This window comes from Brachyhypopomus gauderio, chromosome 2 (assembly GCF_052324685.1).
Source record: "Brachyhypopomus gauderio isolate BG-103 chromosome 2, BGAUD_0.2, whole genome shotgun sequence".
NCBI classification, from domain to species: Eukaryota; Metazoa; Chordata; class Actinopteri; order Gymnotiformes; family Hypopomidae; genus Brachyhypopomus; species Brachyhypopomus gauderio.
This window is the reverse complement of record NC_135212.1, coordinates 3893439-3913412: the sequence shown is the minus strand read 5'-3', so window position 1 is coordinate 3913412 and position 19974 is coordinate 3893439. Positions and strand designations below refer to the sequence as shown.

At 40.6% G+C, this 19974-nt stretch overlaps 1 protein-coding gene across 2 annotated transcripts; it reads right to left on the bottom strand.

Annotated features, from left to right (window-relative positions):
• Positions 1-1651: 1651 nt before the first annotated feature.
• Positions 1652-17612, bottom strand: LOC143484213 (amine sulfotransferase-like). Of its 2 annotated transcripts, none has more exons than XM_076982852.1 (6): positions 17369-17612; positions 13297-13505; positions 7452-7578; positions 7145-7239; positions 3406-3580; positions 1652-3234 (listed from the first exon to the last, which is right to left on the bottom strand). In XM_076982852.1, exons 1-6 carry the CDS (start codon positions 17508-17510, stop codon positions 3119-3121), a joined length of 864 nt encoding a protein of 287 aa, XP_076838967.1. In that variant the 5' UTR covers positions 17511-17612; the 3' UTR covers positions 1652-3118. The 2 variants fall into 2 exon arrangements, with proteins under 2 accessions (XP_076838967.1, XP_076838976.1); XM_076982861.1 differs by having other exon boundaries at positions 13297-13372; positions 17369-17420.
• Between the last annotated feature and the right edge of the window lie 2362 nt (positions 17613-19974).

The following is a 19974-nucleotide window of genomic DNA, read 5'->3' as shown; positions in this document are numbered from 1 at the left end:
CTATTGATAAAAAGTGAAATTGAAAAAGTGTCTTTGAAAGCTTAATAAGTTGAAAGCTTAATAATTGGATTATATCTAAAGAAATATGTCTCATTCAGTCAATTCATATTATACCTGTTTGGTATCTGCTCAAATATAATGACATGACATTTTCAGTATGGGGCCATTAGTGCCCAACAAATGCGCTTCTGACTAGTAATCAAATGATATAGAATTCAAACTAACAAAATGAATGAAATCCCCAGTCCTAACAATCAAACTACACAAAGCTGTTCATCTGTTCCGTTGACAGAGTTTGGAGTGTAATTAACTTTACGGTGAATAAATGAGGAGATTATATAATTTCTGCTGAGGTGATAAAGAGCAATGACGGGGTAATGGAGTGTTTGAGTGAAGACGGACCTCAGCTGGGTTATGAAGATCTGCTGGTTCACTGGTTGCAGTTCCAGCATGTCCCATCTCACCCTCCCTCTTCTGTGATCTAGTGACTCTCCAAGTCCCTCGTACAGGAGCACACAGGGTTCTCGGCAAAAACATTCAGCCCCACAGGAATTACACGATCTGCACTCTCAGATACATTTGTTCTAGTTTAGTATGGTTTACAGGAACTCATGGACTGGTTTTGCCTACAGCATAAAGAGACATACGGAGGTTTATGAGGTTTGTAACAGTGATTCTAGTCTGAGATCTGAAGAACAATGCATTGAATGTAGGTAGCAGAGAAACAACCCAAAAGTCTTCTTCACTTTTGTGTCATAAGACAACAAGTACTGCTGTTACTTTACTGCATATTTGTTACATAAAGAATCTAAATAACCTTGAGGACAGCAGTGTTTAGTTGATGTTCTAAAAATGCTAGATGATGTTGTACTGATATAATATTCCTTTTAGTGGGTGTCAGTTGTATAGCAGCGGTACTGACTGAGCAGGAGATACTGTCTCCTAGTAATAAAGGTCAGAGGTAACAGCCATTAAACATGAGACGGAGTGATAGAACACATTTTAATTTCTATTTTCTTCATTGTAGAAGTGTTGCAGATTAGTGTGTTTCCATCTGCCCTTTTGCTTTGTTTTTGTTTTTGATAAGTGAAGTTGGCAATATCTCAGTATAAAGTTGAAAATCGTCTGCAGCTGAGTCTTTGAGAAAAGAAGGAATGCAAAACAACGACAATCGTCGATTACAGCTGAACTAGATGTACCACGACAACAAAGCACATGAGTGGATCGTTCAGCATGAACCATGTGCTTTGTAGACATGTTTCATGGAAAGGTTTTTGCTTTCCTTCCTGCATTTGGGTAAAGTTTGATTTACCAATCTGCTGACTGGTGACAAGTTCATCTCTTCTGCTATTTGCCATGCAGTACATGTTATACTGAATCCACAGAGAAAAAAATGCTTACAAGAGTCAAGATGGTTGGTACAGAGTTTCCTAAAATGAACTTACCATCTTGAACATCAATTCTCAGCTGTTATTGTTGACAGAATTGTGACTACAACACTGGTGCTGGTTCAGGACATATGGATCAGAGACACTTTCACAGTGATTCATAAATGCACATCGCTTTCTGTTGTGTAATTTCTGTTGCATAATATTTAATAGTACTTTACTGCTATATAACACATTTTATGTCATGTATGCCGCCTCTTAAATAGTCAGAATCCACATATTTCCAGAGTGAAGCAATATTCACAATAATAATAATCCTGAAAGCACTGCTGAATTGGGCTGATGGTCGAGTACCTCAGCTCTAACCTGGGGGGGAGTATGAAGAAGAACAAAGTATGGCTCTGGAAATTTGAGTTGTGTGCTGACCCCTGCTGCCCATCACTGGTACTGAAAGAGAAGACTGACAGCTACCTACCTGTGGCAAGGACAAGGGTTAAAGAGGCACAACATCATTAATTTTGAATTCCTATAAAAGGTTGTTTCAGGGGTGGAGTGGTATGAACCAGAATAAACCTGTATGAGAACCAGGACTGTGTCAACACTGTAATGGCTTGAGTTATTTGAGTAAATCAGTCTCCTTTGATATACACTCCCTCTCTCTCTCTCTCTCTCTCTCTCTCTCTCTCTCTCTCACTCTCTCTCTCTCACTCTCTCTCTCACACACACACGTTCAACATCTCCTATTCATTGTTCTTATGTCTTTTGACTTTCAGTAAACCTGTTAGTCATTTCTGCACTTTACAGAAAGTACTGTATAATCAATATTAGAGATATATATATTTAGGTTTTGCAGTTTGAGCTGCGATTCAGTAATTGGTGAATAAATTCAGAAATAATTATATTTGAAACAGTTTGATTTGATTTGAATTATTAAACTTTGCAAAATTAAGAAATGATAAAAGGTCTTGACCATCAAGAAAAATCTTCAAAGCACATAAACTGTTGTATCAGCCCTGTTAAGTTATGCAATAAATGAGCAACATCAGTCCCGGTTTATTTTTATGGTCTCGCCTGTGATATTTTCTCAGTATGAAATATAAGTGTGAAGTGAACTGCCATTGTAATTTATCAGAACAAGTTAGTAGGTATTTCTAAAATAAAGTGGCTTAAAGAAGGCTTGCTGTTAGTCGTGCTGTTAGTGTAATAATTAGTCCTACTGTGTAACAAGGTGTGCACTGTGAGTGAGGGAGGTGAAGCCAAGAGATGCTATCTTCAATACATGAATACCATTTATTTCATGAAGACAGAAGTGACAATCTAATGACAAAGGGCGACACGTGAAGGTTTAAATACACTTACGTTAATGAGGGAGAACAAGCAACAGGTGAAACAGACAGGAAAAGGAGGGGGGGGGGGGGGGGGGGGGCAGATGTACGACTCCATGACAACTACATTGAGGAAAATGTTTATAAAATCTTTTGGTTATTAATCAGATTTGGGTGACCAGCGGGTTGCACCTATGTAAACTGGTTTTAACATCCTTGTCCAAATATTGGCAAATACAGAACAGTGAATTAATAGAGGTATATACTAATAATAGAGGCATAAAATTAAGCAAGTATTTTATTTTAAATCCTAAATATGTTTTCACCCCAAACGTGATTTATCAATAAAACAAATTCCACAGTATAATAATGTACTTAACTTGGATCTCCTATATGAGGGTGCTTTCACGTCATGGTCCATATGAACTTGTATGGGAAATCTTTCATCCTCTCCTGATAAACCTTGTCAAAAATCTCATTTTGGGCCACAGTGAAGTTGTTTTTCCAGTCTCCTATAATACCTAAAACATCACACATGTATTTACACAATACAAGCTTTGGACTTGTGTTCAAAGGCAAGACTTACTCACGTTGAATGACCAATTGTTGTTATTCTACACGTTACAATGCAGACCAAGAGCATCATAAACTGCCAAATGCATCTCATGCAAGTGTGATCTTTAAATACTGACCTTTGCGCAAGAACGTGCCCTTTTGAAGAACATCTTCAGGAATAAACTCATAATTGGCCTTGCAGTCTTTCTTCATGTTTTTAAAGGTGGCTTTCTCTATGATACGAGACAGCACGGCTTCACTCAAATCCCGTCCCAAGAACTGGGCGATCTTCACCACTGCTGACCTCAGATCCTGTGGAAACATTATAGCCACCAGCATGGTAAGAGTGGATCCAAAAAGGTCTGAATCTTCTAATTGAAAAAAATGTTAATCATGATATTTAATATGAAAAATATTACATCCACAATGAACTAGCACTAGAAGAAATGACAGAAATGTCATTTGTACATTTAGGAGACTGACTTTTGCAATTTTTATAACGATGAAAAAACTCCTTCTCCATGGATCACCACCTTATTGTGGTGGAGGGGTTTGCATGCCTACATGATCCTAGGAGCTAGGTTGTCAGGGGCAATGCCCCTGGTAGGGTCTCCCAAGGCAAATTGGTCCTAGGTAATGGGCCAGACAAAGAGTAATCCAAAAACCCCTATGGAATTCTTAAATAACAGGATACAGATACCCTCGTCTGGATCAGGGTTATCGAGGCCTCACCCTGGAGCCAGGCCTAGGGGAGGGGCTCCTTGGTGAGCGCCTGGTGGCCCGGGTTTCTACCCATGGGGCCTGGCCGGGCACAGCCCGAAGGAGATACATGGGTTCACTCTCCCATGGGCCCACCACCTGTAGTACTAGGGGTTCGGTGCATTGTGGATTGGGCAGTGGCCTTGGCATACCAATCATCGGTTACTGAAGTTGGCTCTTGGGACATGGAACGTAACCTGTCTGGTTGGGAAGGAGCCCGAGCTGGTTTGCGAGGCTGAGAGATACCAACTAGAGATAGTTGGGCTTACCTCAACGCACGGTTTGGGTTCTGGAAGAAATCCTCTCGGGAGAGACTGGACTTTATTCTTTTCTGGATTTGCCCAGGGTGAAAGGCAGAGGGCTGGAGAGGGCTTACTCATTGCTCCCAGGCTCGCTGCCTGTGTGTTGGCGTTTTCCCCAGTAGACAAGAGGGTTGCTTCCCTGCGCCTTTGGGTTGGGGAATGGGCTCTGATTATTGTTAGTGCTTATGCACCAAATGGCAGTTCGGAGTACCTGGCCTTCTTGGAGTCCCTGGAGGAGACACTGGAAGGTGCCCCTTCTGGGGATCCCATTGTTTTGCTGGGGGAATTCAATGCTCACATGGGCAAAGACAGTAAGACCTGAAAGGGCGTGATTGGGAGGAATGGCCTCTCTGATCTGATCCATAGTGGTGTTTTGTTACTGGACTTCTGTGCTCATCACAGTCTGTCCATAACGAACACCATGTTCGAGCACAGAGGTGTCCATAAGTGCACATGGCACCCGGGCACCATAGGTCGCAGCTCAATGATCGATTTTGTAATCATGTCGTCGGACTTGCGACCGTGTGTCTTGGACACTTGGGTGAAGAGAGGAGCTGAGCTGTCAACTGATCACCACGTAGTGGTGAGTTTGATCAGAAGGCGGGAAAGGATGCCGGACAGACCTGGCAGACCCAAACGTATCGTGAGGGTTTGCTAGGAACATCTGGCAGAGGGACCTGTCAGAAAGGTCTTTAACTCCCACATAAAGCAGAGCTTTGACCGTATCCCGAGGGAGGCCGGAGACATTGAGTTCAAATGGGCCTTTTTCTGTGCCTCCATCGCCAACGCGGCGGACCGGAGCTGTGGCCGCAAGGTTGTCGGTGCCTGTCGTGTCGGAGCTCAGAGGCATTTCATCCCTGAATAGTTTCAAGAACAGTCTCAAAACATTCCTGTTTAGATCTGCTTTTAGTTAAGAAACCCTCAATCTTATTTATTCCATTATTTTATAATTTGTCACTTTATTTATTTACTTTACTTTTTTATTATATTGTTTACTTTTTTACATTTTATGTTATTTTAATATTTTATCTTTAACATTTTCTTTTTATCTTATCTCCTTTTTATGTTTCTTTTATTTATACTGTAAAGCACTTTGAGTTGCATGTATGTATGAAAGGTGCTATACAAATAAAGATTATTTTTATTATCATTCATTACTAAACCCAAGGGTGGACACCTCAGGTAAGGGAGGCCGTCATGCTGAAGAAAGAGTCCTATCAGGCCTGTTGACTCGTGGGACTCTGGAGGCAGCAGACGGTTACAGGAGGGCCAAGCGGATAGCGGCTTTGACCGTCACGGAGACAAAACCTTGGGTGTGGGAAGATTTCGGTGAGACCATAGAAAGTGACTTTCTATTGGCTCCAAGAAATTTCTGGAAAACCGGTGGGCAACTCAGGAGGGGAAAGCAGTTCCCGACCAACACTGTATACAGTGGGGTTGGGGATCTGCTGACCTTGACAGGGGATATCATTAGGTGGTAGAAGGAATACTTCAGGGTCTTCAAGGATCAATCCCACCATCACATCTTCCATAGAGGAAGCAGAGCTGGGGGACTCGGACAGGGGTTTGCCCATCACTCGGGCTGAGGTGACCAGGGTAGTTGTGAAACTCCCGGTAAGGTCTATGCAGGGGTACTGGAGAAGAGAGTTCGGTCGATAGTCGAATCTCAGTTACAAGAGGAACAATGTGAGTTCCGTCCTGGTCGTGGAACACTGGACCAGCTTTTCACCCTTGCGAGGGTCCTAGAAGGTGCATGGGAGTTTGCTCAACCAGTCCACATGTGTTTTGTGGATTTGGAGAAGGCATTCAGCCATGTCCCTTGGGGATTCCTCTGAGGGGTGCTCCGGGAGTATAGGGTACAGGGCCCACTGCTATGGGCTATCCAGACCCTGTACAAACAGAGCAGGAGCTTGGTTCGCATGGCCAGCAGTAAGTCAGACTGGTTCCCAGTCAGAGTTGGACTCTGCCAGGGCTGCAATTTGTCACTGATTCTGTTCATGACTTTTATGGAAAGAATTAATCTGCACAGCCAAGTGGCGAAGGGGGTTCGGTTTGGTGGCCTCAGGATTCCACGTCTCCTTTTTGCTGAGACAAAAGGCAAAAGGCAAAGCTCTCAATTTACTGGTCAATCTACATTCCGACTCTTACCTATGGCCACGAGCTCTGGGTAGTGAATACAAGTGGCTGAAATGAGTTTTCTCTGCAGGGTGTCCAGGCTGTCCCTTAGAGATAAGGTACGGAGCACAGGTATCCGGAAGAGGCTCAGAGTAGAGTCACTGCTCCTTCACATAGAGAGGAGCCAGTTGAGGTGGTTCGGGAATCTAGTCCGGATGCCACCTGGGCGCCTCTCTAAGGAGGCGCTCCAGGCATGTCCAACTGGGAGGAAATCCCAGGGAAGACCCAGGACACGCTGGAGAGATTATATCTCTCAGCTGTCTTGGGAACACCTCGGTATCCTCCCAGAAGAGCTAGAAGAGGTGGCTGGAGAGAGGGAAACCTGGGCCTCTTTGCTTAGTCTACTGGCCCTGCAACCCGAACCCATTAAAATGGATGGATGGATGGATGATAAAACTCCTTTCATGGTGTTACAATACAATACAATAAACCTTAAATTTATACTGATTGAACTCTTAATAATTTAACAGGCTGTGAAAAATATAAAGTGAAATATGAAGATTAAAATATAAAGATTGTTCCAAATTAATTCTGGGAAAAAAAAGTTTCATCAAGTACTTTGACCATCTATCTACAATATTTGTCATTGTTGAAGATATTAATTTCACAATGTACTTCAAGGGGCACTTTGAGTATTTACCATGACCATGTCCTCATATGTAAGGAACAGAATGTTGTACTCATCTCTGTGTGTGTGCCACTCTTGGATGTGATCAAACCAGGAAGATGCACCAACTGTGCAGAAAAGCAATGCACAAAGCCAAACAGGGTAATCAAGCCAATTTTCTACATCAACAGTATAAAGCCAGTGTTCTACATCAGTTTATTCTCCATTTGCTTCATGCACTACAGAACTACTCCTTCAAAAACTACATTATTCTGCATACTACATATACCCTTCAAGCAGATTAAAACCTAAATAATAATGTTGAATAAGTTGGTCTTACCATTTCCAGCGAGATATTGCTGCAGAAAATCCTCGAAGCTCTTAGGAGTCTCTAGACTGACTAACACATGGCTGAAGTGAAAATAAGACACCACATTGTCTTTTGGGTTCCTGGCCACATACACAATCTAGTGTTTCAAAAAAGATTAGAGCAAGAAATGATCAGTTTTGACATTTTGTAATTCCCACAAGTTATATCTCAGATATCGATTATAATGTTTTTATAATTGTATATTTATTGGGTTTTATAATTGACAGAGGGAAACAACAACAGAACAGCAACAAATCAGAAAAGGAAAAGAAAAAAAGAGTAATGTAGAATAAAATAAAATAAAATAAAACAAAAACATACGTTCATCGCCACTATGATATATGTAATTTGACAGTATTGCAAAATGCTCAAGAATGAGTGAAAGGGTATGGTAAAAAAGTGTTAGGTGGTAATTACATAGAAATTACGATGCAAGCAGGGGTACAGATGAGGTGCAAGAAGAAAGATCATAAATCCTCCAACACTTTCCAAACTGGTGACCATATTTCAGAGAATTTTTGTTGTCTATTATGCATTTCAAACGTGAGTTTTTCTAGTGGAAAGACATTCGACAGTTGTGTCAGCCACATCTTGGCTGTTGGGACAGTTGGAGTTATCCAGGGCAGTAAAATACATTTCTTTGCTAGGTATGACAGTGAACCCATCAGGTAGGCTTGGTTTCCATTTAGCACCCCATTGGGATCATGAGCCAAAAGATACAAACATGGTGACATGTGGAAATGTTTTCCTAACATCTTCTGAGTGACCTGATGAACATCCTTCCAGAATACTTGGATTTTAGTGCACTCCCAGAACATGTGCATAAATGTACCTGCATCAGAGTTACACTTAGGACACAGTGGAGATGGGTTTCTACACATCTTATACAGACGTGAGGGTGTTAAATAAGATCTAAAAAAGAATTTGAAATTCTGTTCTTGGATGTTAATGGAAGTGCAACTAGGAAATATTTTCTTATGCATATTATTCCAAGAGTCATCGTCAAATTTAATAGAAAGATCTTTCTCCCAGGTCTGTCTCAGTGGATTGTAACATGGCTCATTGACATCAGAGAGTGTAGAATACACATACGATATTTTACACAGACGAGGATTTGGCTTAATAAGAACATTTTCTATGTCATTCAACTCCGTTCGGAGTTTGGTTTCTTTAGAGCTTATGAAGTGACGTACCTGAAGGTATTTATAAAAATCTGATTTGGGGACCTTAAACTGTTCTGTTATCTGCTCAAAAGACATTAGACTTTGTCTGTATATGTAGGATAGATCTCTTATTCCAGATTTGACCCATGTATGTAGTCCTATAGACCTTAGTTGAGAGGGGAAGTCTGGGTTATGGCAAATTGGAGAGTGCAGTGAGATATTTTTTGGGATTTTTAGATATTGTCTAACGTCTTTCCAGGCCAAGAGTGTGTTATAAACTGTGTATTTGTCTTTTAAACTGTGACATTTTTCTAAATTGTTTATAAATGGGAGAGATTTTAATTCCAATGGTTTGCAGGACAAAGACTCGATTTCAACCCATTTAGAATCATGTCTATCTAAGAACCAAGATAACATTTGTATGATTTGTGCTGACCAGTAATATAGTTGGAAGTTTGGTAAGGATGCCCCTCCCTGGTTTTTCGTTTTAGTGAGTATTGAGAACCTGATTCGAGGTTTTTTCTTATTCCAAATATATTCCGCTATTCTGGAGTTTATATTCTTGAAAAAACTAGCAGGTATGTAACACGGGAGAGTTCGGAAAAAATAATTAAGTCGAGGCAGGACATTCATTTTAATTACATTAATTCGGCCAAAAAAGGAATTTGGGAGAGCGGTCCAGACACGCAAATCCTGCTCGATTTTGTCCCAAAGTGGCGTATAATTGGTAGTGAATAAGTTGTTCAAATTGGGTGTAATTACTATGCTGAGGTATTTAAATCCAATGTCAGAGATATGGAAGGGGGTTATCTGCCGTATATTGTCACTTTGTGAGATATTGATTGGTAGGGCCAGCGATTTATCCAGGTTAATTTTATATCCAGACACTGAGCTATAGTCAGAGATCAAATCTAAGACTATTTTAACAGAAGCGTTTGGATTGGACAAGTATAGAAGGACATCATCTGCATAGAGGGAGACACGATGGTCTTCTCCACCAATCTTGATGCCTGTAAGGCGTGTACTATTTCTGATTGATTGGGCCAGAGGTTCAATTACCAGACAAAAAAGAAGTGGAGAGAGCGGACAGCCCTGACGACATCCCCTGCTCACTGGGAACATATCTGAATGAAAATTATTAGTATTGACCACTGCGTTTGGATAAGAGTAGAGCGATTTAATCATATTTATAAAAGACGAACCCAAATTAATTTTCTTTAGTACCGCAAATAAGAAATCCCAGTGAACCCTGTCAAAAGCTTTTTCTGCGTCGAGAGAAACAATAAGAGCTGGAACTGGATTTCTGCTAAGGTGATCTACAATGTTTAGAGCACGGCGTACATTATCTGAACCATGTCTTGACCTCACGAATCCTGTTTGATCTGGATGTATCAAGCGTGGCAGCAGGGCATCCAGTCTGCGTGCAAGGACCTTGGCAACAATTTTAAAGTCCACATTCAATAAACTGATTGGTCGATAAGACGAACAATCCAATGGGTTTTTATCTTTTTTTTAAATAAGAGAGATGGAGGCAGTCTTCCATGAATTTGGTATGGCATTGTGTTCGTATATATGATGGAGGGCGGGCATGAGTATAGGTTTTAGTTCGGGCCAGAACTTCCTGTAGTACTCTACGGGATACCCGTCCAATCCTGGGGCCCTCCCGGTGGGCATTGATTGAATTGCATCCCAGACCTCTCTCTCTGTGAACGGGGCACTAAGGGTTGCTTTTTCAGATTCTTTAGCCGATTGTAAGGAGATCTTGTCTAAATAATTTTCACTGTTCACATTGTTTGGAGGCGGACACGAGTAGAGATTTTTATAAAAAATTTGTGAATGCTTCATTAATTAAATGTGGGTCGTATGTAATGCTCCCATTATTTGTCCTAATTGCTTTGATGGATTTCATGGTCTGTTCTGCTTTTAGTTGGGAAGCCAATAGTTTACTTGATCTGTTGCCATATTCGTAAAATTTCTGTTTGGTTAGGAAAAGGAGTTTCTTTATATAATCTGTGTAATTGAGATTGAACTGTGTCCTGATTTTGGTTAATTGATTCCAATTCTTTGTGGTGGGTGTGTGTTTATGTTGACGCTCCAAGTGTAGTAGTTTAGCCTCCAGGGCACGTTGCTTTGCTTCTCGCGATTTTTTAATAAAAGAGCTCTGGCAAATTATTTGCCCACGAATTGTTGCTTTGGCTGCATCCCAAATAGTGCCCGGGGATACTGGGGAGTGTTGATTATCTGACCAATAATTCTTCAGTGAGTCCCGAATTGATTCACAAAAAGCATCATTGTTCAACAAAGACAAATTTAACTTCCAGTTTTTTGTTTTTGGTGAGGATACATAAAAGTTGCAGTTTAAATATACTGGACTATGATCAGAGAGCAGAATGGGTCCAATCTCACATGCTGTTACTGTGTGGATATGAGTGGTATGCATAAAAATATAATCTAATCTGGAGTATAGTTGATGAGGATTGGAATAAAAAGTATAATCTCTCGTCAGAGGGTGGTGCTCTCTCCACACATCAATCAGCCCAGTATCTTCACAGAGTTTTTTAAGTATTTGGGGGGATTTTGGATTCGTCGATGGTGAAGGTGATGATCTGTCCAGTGCATCATTAAGAACGCAGTTAAAATCGCCAGCCAGAAGACCAAATTCTGTACAGTGTTGGTTAAATAGTAAAATGATATGTGACATAAACTGAGGACGATCTTCATTTGGAGCATACACATTCATTATGGTAATAGTTTTCCCCAGAATTGAACCGATAATTAAGATGAAACGGCCTTCAGGGTCTCTTATTTCCGAATCGAGAATAAACGGAATATTTTTGTTGATGAGGATAGCCACGCCCCTTTTGTTAGATGTAAAGGAGGAGAAGTAAACTTGTCCTACCCAATCACGTTTAAGTTTGGCATGTTCTTTGTCCGTAAGATGAGTTTCTTGAAGGAATCCTATTGACACTTTATCTTTCTTTAACAATGTTAAAATCTTCTTCCTTTTGATAACATTACCAATACCCTTAACATTAAATGTTACCATCCTTAGGGCATCATTCATGATGAGTATAAAATAAAAGCAGAACAAAAATAATGATGCATGACCAAAACAATTTGTGTGGCGGTAAACTGAACATTTTTACAAAGGAAAAAAAGGATGAAATAACGTAGCAAAAACCCAGGCCCACCCCCCCAGCTCCGTCCCCATTTGACGGAGCAGAAAAAAACGAATCTAGTTGGTCACCCAAGTTGGACATGTCCCGAAAAAGTCAAGTCAGTCCACAAGAACTAGCTACAGCTCCTAATATAAGATATATCAGTGGTGAACCCCACAATGAGAACTAAGATAGGGCCATAATACAAAAACACTGCGCACATTATTATTATTATTACTATTATTACTGAGCTATAACCCTGTAACACGGTCATGTGAGTGGGAATTCACAGTTAGTGTTTAGTCTCTCCGGAAGAGGAAAAAAGTTAAGATCCACATGAAGTCAGTGCAGACTCACTCAGGACCAAGGGAATCCAAAAAATCCGTGGCAGATTTTGGGTCCTCGAACAGCCGAACCTGGCCCTCGTGGACGCAACGGAGTTTAGCGGGGTATGCGAAGCCTCGGAACATGTTGCGCTGAATCATACGTTTAAGCACTGCATCGTAGGCGCGGCGTCTCCGGAGCACATCCGCTGATAAATCCGCATAAAAACGGAGTCGCGAGCCTTTATACGACACATCCCGCTTTTTAATAGCCGCCTTCAGAACAGCCTCTCTGTCTGTGTACCGTAGGAAACAGATAAGGACGCTCCTTGGCCGTGAGCCCGGCGCTGGTACGGGGGCGAGAGAGCGGTGGGCCCGCTCGATGTCGAGCGCGTGAAAGTCCTGCGGGAGACCGACCCAAGAGGGAAGCATATCCTGCAGAAACTGGACCAACGGCACAGAACCTGCTGCATTCTCGGATAGTCCAATTAATTTCAAATTCTTACGGCGACCTCCATTTTCCAAATCGTCCACTTTTGTCTGTAGCTGGGCCACGGCCGTGGTCAGCGATGTTACGGTCATGGACATGTTCTCCCCCGTGTCCTCACACGCGGAGATTCTGTGTTCGGCCTCGTCGAGTCTGTTCTCAGTAGATTGAATCCGCTGAGTAAGAGTATTGATATTACTTTCCATGGTCGAAATAGATGAAACAATTGTATTTAATCGTCCATCCATGGTGTCTAACCGCGAGCCGATGGTTTTAATCTCTTCTAAGATCCGGGCCGCGCTAGCATCCATGTTAGCTTGCGTAGCTAGTTCGTCTGCGGCTTGAGGATCTTTTTTCTTTTGTCTTTGAGGACGAGACGAAGAGAAAATGGAAAAGTCTTTCTCGCTCCTATCTTTTGACATGATTAGGCGTCAGTTTTTAAGAAATATGTGATCTCTTCCGGAGAAAAACACTAGTTTAAAAACTTATAGGAGCAGAGCCAGGTTTCAAGCAGCCATCTCCTAGCTGGTCACGTGACACCCCCGATTATAATGTTTTAAATATTTTTAATTATTAAAAATCAATGGTTAGATTGAGTCCGGTTAGATTGAGTTGAGACCCTCAAACTATTGGTACAATTCAACCTTATTACTGAAAAAGAATAAGCTGTGTAGTGTACTATACCTTTGCTTTTTTGTCCTTCAGTCCGGGAGGCATGAGCGCTGGTTTGAGGTGTGATGCAAAGAGTCGAGGAGATGGTCTGGACGAATAGTCAGAATTACCCTGGGGGAACTCGAGCCAAGGCATTTTCTCAAGATTGTTTTCAGACTTGGTTTCATCCGTGTCGTCTGACTCGAAAATTGATAAGATGATATTCTGTGCCCAAATTGTACCTGTGAAAGTCATCTCTGGCTTTACCTCAAATTATAGTCACAGATTAATAGCTCGGTAAAGTTAGGATGATATTCGATATTTGGCAGATATCCGGGTTTGCACCATCTTTTGCTAACAAACAATGCTAAAATCTCCGAAATGGTTGAACAAAGAACAAAATGCAATCATTATATTTTGCCAAAACCTCCAGTCTTTCCATTTTAGTAGGTATGTAGGTTGGTAGATCTTTAGGGGTAGAATTGGGCACTCCTGTGATGCAACTGATCAGGCTGTACATTTTCTAGCTTGGCTAACCCTAAACTTAACCTTAACCCTATCCCTTGGACATCCAGGTGCCGCACTTCCAGTCGGCCTCTACCACTGGCTTCTCAATGTGCGATTTGACGTCTTTGTAATTCACAGGTTTGAAAACTCGTTCTCGCCCCCTACTGTGCAATTTAGTTAGGAATACACCCATGTTAAACTATCAAGGTGAAAGTCATCATAGTTTGCTTACCCATTTTGACCCAGTTCCCAACTTTAAGAATAGATTAATTGCAATATTTTTTATATCGCCCGAAAAGAGTATCACATTATCGAATGCCGTTAATGGCGCCCCACTAATTATATATATATATATATATATATATATATATATATATATATATATATATATATATATATATATATATAGTCAGAGGTATAAATATATATAAACAATATACAGAGGTGTATAATCCAGGTTCAGAAAGTAAAAGTCCTCACCAGGATTTTGCTCAGGCTTCCTGGATTGTGTTGATTCCACTCATTTTACCTGGATTGCACTAATTAGAAAATCTAGCAAGCTTGAGCAAAATCCTGTTGAGGACTTTTACTTTCGGAACCTGGATTATACACCTCTGTATATTGTTTATAGTCTGTTTATTTGTTATAGTATTATATGTATATATATATATTGTTTTATATCCTTTGGATGTATGTAAAGCTCTTTGTGGCCTATGTCTGTGAAAAGTGGTATTTAATTTTTTTTTTTTTTACTTTACTTACTTACTAATCAGTTATTTTTAAACTAAATTAATTACAATTCAAACAAGCCATATTTTACCAAACTAGAAGTTACAGCATGTATGTCAGAAGGGTCTCTGTACAATACTGGTGAATTTAGATCCAAGAAATGAAAAGCTGACCGTACCCATATAATATCTAACTGGCTAAACAAAAAAATAAATCCATCAAGTAAAATAAGGAAGTTGTTTAGGTTATCACTGATTTTCAACTTAACTGTTCTAAAATGTGCTACAAGTCTTTAATGCAGGGCTATTCAACTGGCTGCCCAGCCCATCTCCCCATAAATAATAATAAATATTTAATAAACCGCCGTAAAAATCAATAATTTTATTTGCAACATTTTATGACACTGTGTGGCGCTTTACGGCACGTTGTGTCTCTGTGCGGCACGTTTCCATGGTTTTCAAAACAGACTCACTTGAGAAGCATGGCGCTGTCAAAGAAGAGACGTAAGAATGATACCGAAAACAGACAATATAATAACGACTGTACAGATAAATATGCACACATACCCCAAACCCTATGTGCCTGCTCTGTTACGAGTGTTGTGCGGTGATAAAGGAGTACAACATGCGGAGACACTTTACTACCACCCACTCTCATTTTGACAATGAATATCCACCGGGTTCTGGTGCTCGTCAAACAAAAATACAATTACTTATTACAAACTACAAGCGATGTTTTGCACTTTTACTTGTTACTGTGATGCAATGGAACTTGAAGTCGTTATATATTTAAATTTAAGCCAAAAGTAGGCTTTTTTTTGTTAAAAACAGATGTTACTGTTGTGACTCTGGTGTTGAAGATGATCTCCTGATTAATTAAATGGAGAAAAATTAAATGTTGTAGTGTTTGCCTCAATTTTACATCCACTATGACAGTATTAGTATAGGTCTGAAAAATGTCTGGCCCACAGGTCAGAGCTCTCTGCCAAATCTGGCCCGCAGAAAAATATAGTTGAATAGCCCTGCTTTAATGTGTTCCTTGTCTCTGTGAATGTTTTACGTTTTAAAACAATGGCCACACTTTGTAGTCGATTCCTTACTGTCTTTCTTACCGTCTACTGCAGGGGTACTCAACTAAATTTTTCCGCGGTCCAATTTTGGCAGATAGCTGTGACCTGAGGTCTGGGGCGGCGGGGTTGGTGAACGTTGAGCGGGAGTGGCAAACGTAACACTCGTGACGGAGTATTTTTTCAATAGCCCTGAAATAAATGCTCCGGTTTAAAATTAATTCTCTAGTCATAAATTATTAATATGTTTTTTTTTTTGTCCGTATCCAGTTAATCAGGAATGAGATTGGGTCCGGACAGGACTGCGTTCGGGTCCGGATCCGGACCGCGGTCCGCCAGTTGAGTACGTCTGGTCTACTGCATCTATTCTGGCTGTTTGAAATGGAAGCATCAAGGATCAGTGTTGCCAACTTAGCGACTTTGTCGCTATATTTAGCGACTTTTCAGACCCTCTAGCGACTTTTTGTAGTAAAAAGCGACTAGCAACAAATCTAGCAACTTTTTGTGGTGTTATTGGAGACTTTTGGCGACTCTGAACACACACGTTCTTTAGTTGCTGTCCTCTGTGCCGTGAGCCCCGGCAGGTGCTGCCGTGAGCCCCACAACACTCAGTGCAGTCTCACACTCAGAGCAGACCCTCACCGCTCCACGTCCACACTGCAAATGAACTGCGCATGCCCAAAGCTGCTGCTGACGGGGACATAAATATGTGAGACACGAAAAGAAATCACTGAATTTAACTCACACAGTCTCAGTCATTCTTCACCTCATTCACCACGTAGCCGGTCACTCGACTCGTCCACAGTGCATCTCTGTGAAAGCTTAACATCTAGCTAACTTGCTCATCATGTCTCACTCTAAACTCTATTCTCAAAAATACAGAAAAGAGTGGGAATCAAATCCTGAATTTAAAGGCTGGCTGAAGCAATGTATTGGAGATAATACATGGGCATACTGTCTGTATTGTAAGGATGATTTCTATGCCAACTAGTTCCTGCTAACTGCTACTCATATACTAACATTTAACAACACAGCAAAAAAGCTATTTATGTAATTTACGTAAAAATTATTTATACAAAGCATTAAAGTCATGTAGTTCTTTTGAGAAGTGACTGCCTATTTCAAAGGCAACAGATGTTGTTCATTTGTAGTTCTAACATATTTAGGGTGTTTTTACTCATTTTTTTTTTTATCTCTCCCAACGTTATTCATTTACAACTTCAAAAACATGTATTATGCAAATTAGGTGATGACGCTAGATAGTTTAGATTCGGCCCTTTGACGTCCTCATTTACATATTCCGCTTGCGAGAACCACGGAGCTGTGAAACCTTATTTTGTTTGGAAATTTATTTTGCTTAACAAGTTATCTAGTACAAATGTTATTTGAACGCACTACATGCGTTTCTAAAGCTATACTGTCGTCTCGGTTTTTTCTTTATTCTTTATTGCAGTTTATTAGGAGAGAAAAAAAAGTCGGGGGGGGGGGGGGGGGGGGGGTTGTAGCGGGCCCAGGTTTAATGGTCACGGTTCGCTACTGATAACGACTGTAGTTTGTTCTCTGTTACGCAATGATTTAGAAAATGTAATTTCTGAGGAAATATTTTAGGATATTGTTTGTGAGCAAAATGAGGGCGAAACGCGAATGTCAACCTATCCCGAGTTACAAACTTTACCGCAATACGATATCGCGGATCTTAACCTCTTTCTACATATATTTTGTACTGGCAAATACTGCAAGTACTGCCATCATTTCGTGTAGTCTGAAAATCAAAGTGAACAGAAATCGTGCTGTGCAGCTCACCTGATTTTGGATAAGTCACCAAAAAAACGTCACTGTCCCGTATTTCGAAGTTCTGAAGAGAATCGATGTGTTCTGCTGTCGTCATCCCGACTAGAAAAATGTGCCCTTTATATTTGCAAAGATAATCATTAATTTTTTCCATTTTTTACGGACGACTAAAACGAATTCAATCTTTCTGCTGCTGTTCTCGTATGCTAGATGTACAAACACCAAGGACTGACGAGAATGCAATTCGAGTGGACTTTGTAACCACGTCAGAGCATCGTTTGCTTTCATTTATAAGTAGCGCATGAACTGCATTTCTACGGTGGCCGAGAAGACCCATCGCGCTGCAAATACACAAAGCAAACTCATCAAAATGACAACGCGTATTCTACATTTGTGAAGCGCACTGCAAATTCTTAAACACTGCAAATCCAGTCACAAAACAAAGGAAGTGGGATATAACACAAGTGTTTTCCTGGGTAGTCAAGTCAAATGACACGGGCATGTGCCTACGCCCGTGTCATTTGACTTTGTGCCTACGTTTAGCTAGCACACAGATGAAAAGTTATTTGAAAGATATTGAAAGTCATCGCTATCACATGGTCAATAAAAATACAAACATTCAAAGCTACTGAAGTTTATAAATAAGGTATAAATACACACCAAAGAGTTGTAGGTTGTTGTTTAAGATGCACTTTATTAAGTGTAATACAGTTTGTGGACTTATGACAGACCGTTTAAAAGCTTTTGAAATTCTTAGACATAAACTGACCAGCACAAATAGGTGCAAGGTATAAATACCCAGCTAAGAGTTGTAAATTGTCGTACATCACGCACTTTATATAATACAACTTGTTTGGTGGGCTTATGAAGGACTGTTAAAAAGCTATTGAAATTATTGCAAAAAAACTGATGGAATAGTGCTCTGGGCCATTTATGACAGTGCCTTAGACATTGCAGCGATGAGTGTAGTGCGTTTAAAATAACGCGTTGTCTACAATTTAAAATGTGTCTATTCCTGGGGGGTGTTCCAAGAAGCGGGTTAAGCGAGAAAACCCGGGTAAGTTAACTCAGAGTTCATGGAAACTCGAGGTTTTCCGTTCCAGAAACCGAGCTTAGAGAGAACCGGAGTCAGTTACTATAGCAACTTATGCTCTGAAGCTAACCTGCTCGCTGGCAGGTTAACTTGGACCTGACCCAGAGTTACAAACACGTCATCATGACGTGTCCTTTCCTCGAAGATCATGTGGATATTGAAACTCAGTTTATTCGCTGAGTTCTTCGTCGGGAACGCCTTATAAAACCCCGAATAGACATAGGCCTACTATCATTTTCGGATTATTTTTTAATGAACGTTATCGTTTTTCAGCACAATCCAATACTTACATCAATAAAATTATTAAGCGTCACATTTCAAATATTACACATTGCGGATCAGCCCTAAATTCTCTCCAGATTGTTATACATCGCTCTTCGTTTTTTGCTAGTGGAAGTTTTTTTATAGTGTAGAAGATGCGGGATCTGTCAGCAAAGCTACTGTATGTCGGTCTGTCCGAAAACTATGTCTGGCATTAAATTGACTAGTGCCCAGTTTTGTGGTGTTTCCTGGGCATAAGCCAGTTATGGACATCAAAGAGGAATTCCACAGCATCGTTGGTTTGTCTTTAATTCACACGGACAATAAAGAAATTAAGCAAAGGAGAAGCAGTATATAACAAACTTAATTCCATTTACATTTTAAGGATTTCCTAGAGTGGTTGGCTGCATTGATGGACCCTACATATGCTACCTATTCCAGCACCATTAGAACATGAAGGCGATTACATAAACAGAAAATCCATCCATAGCATTAATGTACAGGTACTAACCTTTATAATACTTAATGAATAATGTACTTATCTTTAATGGCAACAAAACTAACGTAGCTATTGCCACCAGCCACTTTCCCTCAAACTGGACATATATAGACTTACCTCCCCCTGACTATATCTCAGATTTGCCACCAGTCCAGAGACCAGTCCACCAGCCCTTTGGCACCATGCAACATGCACTTTATCCCTGTCCCATTTACCTACCTCACACACACTGTACATACTGTACTTATATTTTTATATTTCATACCTTATACTGTTATCTATTTTACATTTTTTTACCTTGCTTATTTAATGTCTATTGCCTGGCTTGCACCATGACCGTCTTGCACTATGTTGTCCTGCACTATGTTGTATATGTAATTGCTTCTGTGATATTTTGTAGTATGTAATTGCACTGAGGCCTAGCCTAAATGTGTTTCATTGTGCTGTACAACCCTGTTTCAGCATAATGATAATAAAGTTGAATTGAATTGAACTGACCGTTCTCCCCATCAAGATCATATGTGATGCTTCCCACCTCATCACAAATGTTGAAGCCAGATGGCCAGGATCCGTGTATGATTCCACACTGTACAACAAATCTGAATAGAGTGGGCCTGAGGTAGTGCAGTGTAATAGTTAAATCATTGCAAACCCTAGTGTGATTATAGGACACTATGACGGCCTCCTTCATGGAGACAGAGGGTATCCCTGCCTGTCCTATAGGCCTACCTTATGACTCCCTATTCAGATCCTGCACCTGGACCA